General features: G+C 48.1%; 1 protein-coding gene across 1 annotated transcript; it reads left to right on the top strand.

Annotated features, from left to right (window-relative positions):
• The first annotated feature begins 4,033 nt into the window (after positions 1-4,033).
• Positions 4,034-8,737, top strand: LOC137164059 (endonuclease domain-containing 1 protein-like). Its single transcript, XM_067564656.1, has 2 exons — positions 4,034-4,186; positions 7,308-8,737. Exons 1-2 carry the CDS (start codon positions 4,172-4,174, stop codon positions 8,061-8,063), a joined length of 771 nt encoding a protein of 256 aa, XP_067420757.1. The 5' UTR covers positions 4,034-4,171; the 3' UTR covers positions 8,064-8,737.
• The last annotated feature ends 2,123 nt before the right edge of the window (positions 8,738-10,860 follow it).

Consider the following 10,860-nt stretch of genomic DNA (forward strand, 5'->3'; position numbering starts at 1 on the left):
GGGGTTGGAGGGGCCATAAACCTGGGGAAGAGGTTACGAGAGGGAGGTTGTTTGGGGTCTCGATGCTGTTCGAGAGGGAAAAAATTGTAAATTGTGCCACCATTTTCCATAGGCAAGGGCCATAGAAGCTGATATCTCACTCCTCAGAGTAAGCAGGAATGCTAGAGTGCATCTCCTCCATGAGCACAGCTTCAAACCGGGTCCCTATGCAGCTTGCCTGTATGCCATTTTGGTGCCTGCACAAGTGATTGCCGATTAGCATGGGAAAGTTTCCTTCAGTGGTGGAAGGAACAAAGCTGCTCTGCCAAGGAACCTTCGGCAGAGGATTTGCAAGCACCTCCAAGAAAGTTTTCTTGAGATCTCTCTGGAGAATTCCCGAGAAATCTCGGTATGCATTCACACGCTTCTCCGCCACACTGCCTAGCTATCCATCCTGACCAAGCAGGAAGTGGAATTTCAATAAATCCCAAGACTTTAAAGAGGGAGGGGCGGGTGACTGCAGGGCAGCAGAGTTCAAACTGATGGCCAGAGTGGTCAGGATGGGCATTGTGGGACACTTCCTGGAGGCCGTTTACCGCAAGAGAACCAAACGCAGTGTCTACACTGATGCTTTGTCAGTAAGAGTTTGTCGATAAAAGGTCTCTGCCTCTCATCGAGGTGGTTTTATTTTGTCAAAAAAACAGGGCAGCTGCGTCAGCAGGGGGTGATTGCAGTGTGTACACCAGCAGTGTTTTGTTGACAAAAGCTGACTTTGGTTGACATACTCTCTAGTGTAGACAAGGCCTTAAGGAACTGGCTGAAGAGATCTCTGAGCCATTAGCGATCATCTCTGAGAACTCCTGGAGGACAGGAGAGATTTCAGAGAACTGGAAAAGGACAAATATAAATAGTATCTGTCTATAAAAAGGGATATAAGGCCAACCTATGGAATTATAGACCAGTCAGCTTATCTTTGGTACCCAGAAAGATAATGGAGCAAATAACCAAACAATCCAATGTGTAAGCACCTAGAAGAAAATAAGATGGTAAGTAACATGGATTTGTCAAGAACAAGTCATGTCAAACCAGCCTAATATCCTTCTTTGACAGGGTAAGAAGCCTGTAGACCGGGTAAGCAGTAGGTGTGATATATCTCAAGTTTAATAATGTGTTTGGTACTGTCTCACATGAACTGCTCATAAACAAACTAGAGAAATATAGCCTACATGAACCTACTATAAGATGGATGCACAACTGTCTGGAAAACTGTACTCAGGGAGTAATTATCAATGGTTCACAGTCAGGCTGGAAGGACTTATCTAGTGGGGTCCTGCAGGGATCTGTCCTGGGTCTGGATCTATTCAGTGTCTTCATAAATGATTCTAAAAGTGCCATAGAGAGTACACTTATAAAGTCTGTGGACAATACCAACCTGTGGGGGAGGGGTTGTAAGCGCTTTGGAGAACAGGATTAGAATTAAAAAATTATCTTGATGAACCGGACAAATGGTCTGAAATAAATAGGATGAAATTCAATAAAGAGAAACGCAAAGTATTGAACTTGGGAAGGAACAAACAATTGCACAACTACAAAATGGGAAGTGACTGCCTAAGAAGGAGTACTGCAGAAAAGGAGCTGGGGGTTATAGTGGATCACAAACTAAATACGAGTCAACAATGTAATAGTACTGCAAAAAAAAAAAACAAAGCAAACATAATTCTGGGATGTATTAGCAGACGTGTGGTAAGCAAGACTCAAGAAGTAATTCCTTCACTCTACTCAGCACTGATAAGACCACAACTGGAGTATTGTATCCAGTTCTGGGCACCAACTTGGGAAAGATGTGCACAAACTGTAGAAAGTCCAGAGGAGAGCAACAACAAAAATGATTAAAGGTTTAGAAAACGTGCCCTATAAGAAAGGATTGAAAAAACTGGGTTTGTTTAGTCTGGAGAAAAGAAGACTGGGGGGACGACATCATAACAGTCTTCAAATATGTAAAAGGTCGTTATAAAGAGTAGGGTGATAAATTGTTCTTCTTAACCATTGAGGACAGTACAAGAAGTAATGGGCTTAAATTGCAGCAAGGGAGATTTAGGTTAGACATTAGGAAAAACTTCCTCACTGTCAGGGTAGTTAAGCACTGGAACAATTTTACCTAGGGAGGTTGTGAAATCTGTGTCATTGGAGATTTTTAAGGACAGGTTAGACAAACACCTGTCAGGGATGGTCTAAATCAGTGGTTCTCAACCCGTGGCCTGTGGGTTGCTTGCAGCCCAATCAGCACACAGCTACGGCCCACGTGACACCCTCAGGACCATCCAGGTAGTATATATATTGTGTGGCGGGGACCCACATAACACATAGAGAGCTGTATATGCAGCTCACAGTGGTAAATAGGTTGAGAACCCCTGGTCTAGATAATACTTAGTTCTGCCTCAGTGTGGGGGACTGGACTAGATGACCCATTAACGTCCCTTCCAGTCCTACATTCCTCTGATTCTATGACTGCTGCCCACAGCGGCTGACAGCTCAGGTGGCCCCCGCCACCAGTATGGCTGAGAGCAGCAGGTCCCATGGCTCAGAGCTCTGGGGTCCATGCCCGCAGTGTTATATTTGTAAAAGAAAAAAATAGCAGGATCTTATTCAGGGGGACAAGGCAACACACCACGTTTATTGTACATGTAAGAATATCAAAAAGCAGTCGCATTCACACACACATTCACAAAGTTCTGCAAGCTGAAGTGATATAAATACTAGTCCCTTTATGCATTGCTCAAACCAGCCCAGTGGTCAACTAGGCTGGGCAAGAGAAAGGAACCAGGCATCTGTCGGTCGCGAATCCAATGCTCCAAGACGACAGTTGCAGAATGAAACCCAAAGTTTCCATGTTTTTACCCATCTTTTATACTTCCTGGCTCTCGTGTAAGTCTATGGCCTTGCTGTGTCATGCTGCCTCTAGGTTCAGTGTAGTTGTTAATCACCAGCTATTCTCTTATTTCTGTATTCTGTCAATTCCCACCGTGGAGCCTTCTGTACTTTAGGGTCGTTTATTTGCACTTTAGGGTCGTTGATAGGTATTCTTCAGCCTTCAGGGTTAGGATGGCAGTTGATGTCTTCACTCCCCTTTCTGTTGTTAGAGCAGTTTAGGTTGGTGTCTTTTTACTGCCTGCACATACATTCCTCACTCACACAAAGATAATTTATCAAGGGTGTTTTAGGTTCAATAGTACAAGTTTCAGGAAAGAGCTCACTTCAAGAAACTAACAAGATGGAATCCGCTTATGCCACACTAAGCAGTGCTATACCATCATCATAACAGTAAAGGAAAAATTTCTTTCCACCTCTATCTCACTTATACAACAGAACAAGGAGTCTACATCTGATACAGCTCCCGGGGACGCCTCACAGCAACAGCTCAGGGCTCTAGGGCCGCTGACAGCTCCAACCCTGCCATCCAGGACACGGGGCTGAAGCTGAATCGGAAAATGCCATGGAGGTCTCTAAACGTCATGGAATCCATGACTTCCGTGACAAAATCTTATCCTTAATTATGACCTCTGCACCTTTTCCAGAGTCTCGGCTGTGTAGTAACGTGTGGACTGGGATATGAACCCGTACCCCCCATTCAGGCCCTGTAATGGAACACGAACCCGTATCATACTATTCACCCACTAGGTGACACTGTGTAAAATGCCTTCTGTAAAGGAACCTCAGCCATATCTGGCAGAGCATTAAAGGATCTTACGCTGAACACATCTGGTGTGCACAAGGCCTGGTTTACACTACAGAGTTTAGTTAACAAAAGTCAGCCTAACCCTCCAGAAGTCCCTGGCAGGGAGCCCACATGTGGTCCGTGGAGGTGGCTCCAAGGAACGATATAAATAGCAGCTGCAGAGGGACTGGCCCTGACACTCTGTGAGTCATGGGGCCCCTCGCACTGCTGGGTTTTGCCTCGCTCTGGGCTGGGCTGGCGCTGGCTGAAGTGGTCTCCAATTTCAGTGGATGCAACGAATATTTCTACAACGGAATCGAGCCCAAGGGGTTTGACCAACAAAACAGAGCGAAGATTTGCCAGAGATATAACAATAAATATTATTTCGCAACCTTTTATGATGAGAGCAACCGAATCCCGGTCTGGTCAGCTTACAGTATCAGGGAAGGAAATTGCAAAGATAAAAAACCAGCATGGATGGTGGAGCCGCAGGTCAGTTTCTCTCCTTTGTCTGAATCTCTCTGGGTCTCATCTAGGCATCATGACATGGAGCCCTTGATGGCACAGGGACCCCTTCCATCCCCTAGGTATGGGCCCTGGGGCTCCCTTCTCCCCTCCATGACCAGCAGCAGAGCCCCTTTCAGGAGAAGCAGGGTCCCCTTTTGAACACAGAGAGGTGGGGTGGTGGCTGAGGACCCCCAGTACTTAGCCAGCAGCCAGGGTGTCTCTGCTTTGGTGTGGGGCCAGGTCCCAGTGCTCTGCCCTCTTGGCACACACAGAGCCCCCTGCTGGGAGGGGCTGGCAGGGCCCCCAGAGTGGTGGGGCTGGGAGTTAACTTCCCTTGCGTTAAATGGGGCAGCTCCCCCACACGTAGCTCTGCTTAGCTTTCTGCAGACTCCGGCAGGCGTCTCTGTGTCAGTCACATTCGAGTCACATTTTCAAGCTTTTCTGTGAAACACGAGAGCTAGAGACTTATTTTTTTTTACATGCAAACCGAGATTCTGCCATGTGCCCAAGGAACCAGGGCCAGACATGGGCATATAGCTCCTCTGCCTGAATCCAGCCCTGAGTGAGGCCTTCCACAGGGTCCGGGAGGGCACCAAGGGGACTGGGACTCAGCCCTGCAATACCAAGTGTTGGAACCCACCAACAGTCCCAAGTGGGGTGTGCAGCTCCCTGCACATTGCATGGGGACAGATAGCTGCTAACAGTTGGATCCACAAAAGCCATATCCTGAGTAGAAGATACCTAAACTAGCCAATCAGAAATGCTGAGGAAAGGGGAGTCCTAAGCCCTGCCCCTCAAAGGGATTTAGGGGCCTAAGTCTGGGCCGGAGCCAGACATCTGCCTCCGCTTCAGATTCACAGCTGTGCACCTGTCCTGGAGCTGGGTCTTTCTCACAGAAAACAGAAGAGGAGGTGACCTTCCTCTGCCCCCAACCTCTAGTCCAGTGATTCGAGCCCTTGCACGGGATGTGGGAGAGCCTGGCCCAATTCCACTCTCCATCTGATGCGGAGAAGGTGGGGATGCCTAGTTTGAGGAGCCCACTAGGCATGAGATAGGTGCCCAGGAGCCATGACTGAGGCTGCAGGGCACCTGCTCACAGGCACATTTTTACATACATAAAGGAGTTCTGTGCCTACAAGTGAGATCCCAGAGGACTGGAGAAGAGCAAACATAGTACCTACCTTTAAAAAGGGGAACAGAGAGAACCCAGGGAATTATAGACCAGCGAGCCTAACGTCTAAATATCTGGAAATATACTAGAAAAAATTATTAAACCATCAGTTGTAAGCACCTAGAGGATGATTGGGTTATAAAGAATAGCCAGCATGGGTTTGTCAAGATCATATCATACAAAAGCAACATCATTTCTTCCTTGACAGTGTGACTAGCCAGGTGGAGAGGAGGGAAGCGCTAGGTATGATTTATCTTGATTTGAGGACGGCCTTTGACACAGTCCTATGTGACATTCTCATAAAAAAAACTAGGGAAATGTGGTCTAAATGAAACTATGACATGGTGGGTGCATAACTGGTTGACAGACCATGCTCAGAGAGTGGTTATCAATGGTTCACTGTCAAACTGGGAGGGCATATTTGAGAAGCATTTCCAGCAGAGATGCTGGAGACAACGTGTCTATGGATATTCCCTGCTGGTTTTCCCACCTGTCTGAACTTCTTTTCTTCCCTTCCTGCTTGATGACTTTGTTTACTGCTTAAATGTAAATTAAGCAAAACACACATTCCTTCATTTAGGACAGACCTGTGTGCCAGTTTCTGTTTGGGCAGGGCTGTGGTTTGGAACATGTATTAATAACACAGTGTTGCCACACGTATTTTAGCAGGACAATACAGACAAGCAACTTATGAGTTTTCAAATGATACCTTGCAAGACACACCCTGTACAATGATTATCACAATGGTGTGTAGGGTGTGAACGCCGGGTACATTCTGTCACAGGCTGGAAAAGGCCACAACGATCCTAGATGAACATCTTCTAGCCAGAATAACTGACAGCATTACAGAACTGTTTGCAGTGTTGTTGTAGCCATGCTGGTCTCAGGTATTAGGGAGACAAGGGGGTGATGTAATATCTTTTATTGGACCAACTTCTGTTGGTGAGAGAGACTCTTTTGAGCTACACACAGCTCTTCTTCAGGTCTTCTTCATATCTGAAGATGAACACTGTGTAGCTTGAAAGCTTGTCTCTCCCACTAGTAGATGTTGGTCCAGTAAATGATGATCTCACCCACCTGGTCTCAGCATTAGACAATGTCAGAGCTCATTTGGTTTATAGAGCAGATAGTGAAAGATTTATACACCAGCACTGGGAGATACTTTAGTAAATGGCAAATGCAAAAACGAGGTCAAGGAATGGAGGTAAGAACGCTGTGGTATTGCTGATTGGCTGGGTTTGTGATATATTTGTGGATAACTCTCTTCTCTTTCTATTGTTCTTCTCCACAAGCAAACAAAACAAACAAACAAGCAAAACCTCACAAATTCATAAAGGGGAAGTTGAGATCAAATGAGTAACTAAAGGGTAAAAATCCTTATGAAAATGTTTTAGCTAGTAAAAAACAACTATTATACAGCCAAGAGATTCAGAGTTAAGGTTAATCTTATTGTACAAGAAACCCAGACATTCAAAACTCTGGAAACCCATCATTCAGGCACCCAAACAACCATAACTGTGCACCACAGAGGCCCCAGCACCCCTTCCCCCTCTTTATGGGTGCCATACAGATAGTATGCACCACAGGCCACTGCATTGATAAGTCACCTCTCTGATACTAAGTGCACTGCTTTGGTCTAACCTTAGTCCTGATCATGCAAGTGCCCTAATGCCGTGATCTGGGCCAGGAGACACACGAGCTCTGTCTTGTGATGCTGGGAGAACTGGCCAGCGCATTAAATCATTTGCTGGGCACCCTACATCAAACAGATAGAGCAGGAAAAGAAGGGGATGCAGCGAAGGGCAATGAAATTACATAAAGTCAAGAGACAGACAGAGAGATCGGTTTTGTCCTTAATTCTCTGTGCTCTGAGTTTGTGTCATGGACATTTTGACGTAAGTTGAATGTAAGGAACTCTGCCTTCTCTATTCCCAGCTGTCTGGTGCCAAAGAGACAAACATGAGGACGAAAACAAAAACGGATCTAAACCTGAAAACAAACCAAGCCATCGATAAAGATTATGATAAAACAGGCTATGACCGGGGACACCTGAACCCAAACGCCTTCCAGTGTGGTGAAGGCCAAAATGCCACCTTCACCCTCACCAATGTGGTCCCCATGGACCCCTGCTTCAATAGGGTCCATTGGTGCGAGCTGGAAGAAAATCTCAAACAGCAGTTAAAAAATGAATGCAGTAATGTGGACGGGAAACCCTTCCTAGTGACAGGAGCGGTGCCCAGCCCCAATCTTAAAATACCCATTAAGGCTGATGATGACAACAGGAACATCAAGAGAGATGCAGGGAGGGTGGTGGTGCCCAGCCGCATCTGGACAGCTGTTTGCTGTAATCATTCAAACAATAACGAGAAATTCTCCTTCGCCTTCATGGGGGTAAACAAGCCAGGCAGCATCCTGGAGGCCATGCAAGTGACACAGCTGAACAAGGAGCTAACGAAGCTGTACGGGAAATCATCCATCGAGATTTTTAATGGCGACTGTAACGAAGGAAGCCCAAAGTCAGCTAAAGTTTTAAAGGAAATAACCAAAATGCTGCGCAGCAACCTTCTACATTGGGACGATGAGGCAGGGCCTTCGGGGCCAAAAAAGCCGAGATCAAGTTCAGGGAGAAAAAGGAGAAGCCTGAGTGGAAGCGGAAGTAGTTTGGAGGGAGGGGGAAGGGAGGCAGCATAGACAGAAAGTCCAATAAACCTTTTAATTGAAAGCTCCTGGGGCCCATGTAACTGCATGATCACGTCCGTGTGGGCCTGCCCCTCATCTCCCTCCTTCTCCTACCTGGTGCTTGCCAAACTCACTTGTTAAATCTTGTCTTAAATTAGCCTTTGATCCTGCCCCCATTTGGGCACAGCTGCAGCCCTGGGCCTGCCTGGAGCCCCATTGACACAGAGCTCTGCCCATTTACACCAGCCGAGTGTCAGCCCCGGCTGCCTGCAGATTCAGCCCGGCTCTGGGTCGCACTCAGAACAGGAGCTTCTCGCCCAGAAAGGCTGGGAGCTCCATCTGCCTAGAATGAAACCTCAGAGCTGCAGAGCAGAAGCCAAAGGGACCAACAGGGAAGTGCTGGTGTGGCACATGCCCCATGGAGCCTCTCTGTGCGCTGTGCCAGGGTCTGTGCCATGGGGCTACAGCTCCATGTGGGCCAGGGTCTGTGACCCGGGGCTATTTACCCACTTTCAGGAGGTGTTTTGGGCTGCTGGGAAGGCAGGTGCTAGATAAATGCACTGATGGTGATTTACATAACGCTGGTAAATAGTGTGTTGGGTTGTGATTATTCAAATCAGTTTTGTGTTAAAACTTTACACTCCACATCCCACAATGGAAAATTCTGCTTCACTCAGCTTGGGAAATAGATGGATTGAAAAATAAAAATGTCATGAATGAAAATAGCACGTTGGGCTTTGCAGTGCTGTGTTGTCTTTGATGGTTTGAATGTGAGAGGGCAGCTGCCATGACGCCGTCACGACGCCCTTGGTCTGCTAGACTCCGGGTTTCCCATCTCATCCATTTCCAGAATCGTGGCCCAGTTTCAGGTTCTTTCCCACTGGGATTCACTCGTGTTACCGATCTGCAGCCTGAGCTTGTGTGTGGAATGAACAGCTGTCTGCCCGGGGCTGCAGCCGTGACAGAGCTCGCAGCCCCTGGGGAGCACGGGTTCTGTCCCTCTGCTGTGTTGCCGCAGGCGGGATTCACACACACGGGCCAAATGCACGTTCATGCCAGCGCTGGAAGTGGATGGCAAGGGCAGACCCACCATCATTGCGCACACGCAGGAATTGTGACCCTCTGCGGCCACACCCAGCCCCATGGAAACACACAAATGAGCTGCTTTACCTCATCCCGCCCAGCGTGTGCACAGCAAGGCCATAATTAGGGGCTGTCCGGGCCAGCCCATTTCAGAACAGCAGAGCCTGCACCAGGGGCTGTGCTTGGGTGGCAGGAGGACAGAGAACAAGCACCGCATGCTGGAGGGACTGGAGTGACTCCTTTTAAGGGTGCCGAGGAGTTTCTCTTGGAGCGCCAATTTTTCAGAGTCCTGTTAAGTGCACATGCCTCGGCAGATCACTTTGCACACTGCCGTGTGACACAGGGACTTGGGACGGACCCTGTGAGGCCACTTGACCAAGAGATCCCCGCACTGCAGCCCCTCCCCTCCAAACTTCTTTTAAAAATGTCTAATTCTGAAGCCCTGTTTGTCCACAGACTGGGAAAGAAAGAGGGGGAGGATCCACACAACCTCATACACAGCTGTGGCCCCTGTACACAGCTAGTGCCCGGCCCCTGCTCCAGCCCACAGCGCACTGGTACAAAGATATTAGCCATTGGATCTGGGTCTGCGGCATGAGGTGCTGATCCAGACTCTCAATATACAGTCATGGCTCAAATGTGACCTGCTTTTAAAAGCTGCTGGTTCATGTGCAGGTGCTAGGAGTTCAGTAGGGCCCCCCTGCCCCCGCTCCCTGGCCTGTGGGATAATTAAACCAGTGCAAACGCCTCTGGGGACATGTTTACTTCAGTTTAAGGCAGCTTTTTGGGGGTTTAGTGCAAGTGAATTAGGAACAGGTTTAAGCTACGTTGAATGAAGGGCTCCCACTCAGGGGTTAAACGAACCAGTGCAAGTTTCTGTGTAGAACCCCCAACAAAACATGCAGTTTGCCCTACATCCTAGCACCCTCGGCTATGGACTCTCTGCTGCCCCGACAGATTCCTGCTCCCCTTGTGCTGTAGCAGATACAGACTTGGCTGAATGCTGCTCCCGTCCACGGCCCCAGCTAGAGAGCAGGGACTGGCTGTGTAACTGACAGCAACTCTGGAGTCTGTGGGCCTTGGGGCCCATCTCATCACCCTGTAGAAGAGACCTTTGGGCCTTAGCAGGGGACCAGAGACTCCCCTGAGCTCCAGGGACAGGTGCCTGTGAACTGAGAGCCTGGAGCCAGGTTCTGGGCTGCTTGTGCTTCTCTTTCCCGGTGAAAGAGCCGACAATGCGCAGTGATGCTGATGTAAGCCAGGTCTGAGTGTCTCAGTGACACTCTTCCTGCTCAGCAGCTGAAAGGGGGGCACTTTCTTTGCATGGGCTTTGTATCTGCATGAGTACAATTAAGTATTTAGCATAACTTACCTAGGTGCTGAGCATAATGGGAAATGGTTAGCAGGGCTGGTTTTGGGCTACAAACCACTTTTGTGTTAACTGCTGGGGTAATGAAATGTGTCCTTCAATTGTATGAACAGATGTCAGCAAAACTGTGCTTAGTTTGTTATGATAGAATCTGCACCCTAAACTAAACCGAGCTCCACAAGGGTGGCAGACAGATGTTCCAGCCTGGAAATGGTGGAGGGGGAGAGGGGGAGCAGTCTCCTGTTGGGAGCACACTGGCCCTGGTAAAGGGCTGCCTCCAGGCATGGAGTGATTCTCTCTCCCCATTGTTAAAAGATAGAATCAATGACTCATCTTGGAGTCTTTTGTTTCTTGAAA

The sequence above is a fragment of the Emydura macquarii genome, unplaced genomic scaffold (genome assembly GCF_026122565.2).
Source record: "Emydura macquarii macquarii isolate MOO-44397 ecotype Brisbane River unplaced genomic scaffold, CSIRO-AGI_Emac_v2 contig_2675, whole genome shotgun sequence".
Classification (NCBI taxonomy): domain Eukaryota; kingdom Metazoa; phylum Chordata; order Testudines; family Chelidae; genus Emydura; species Emydura macquarii.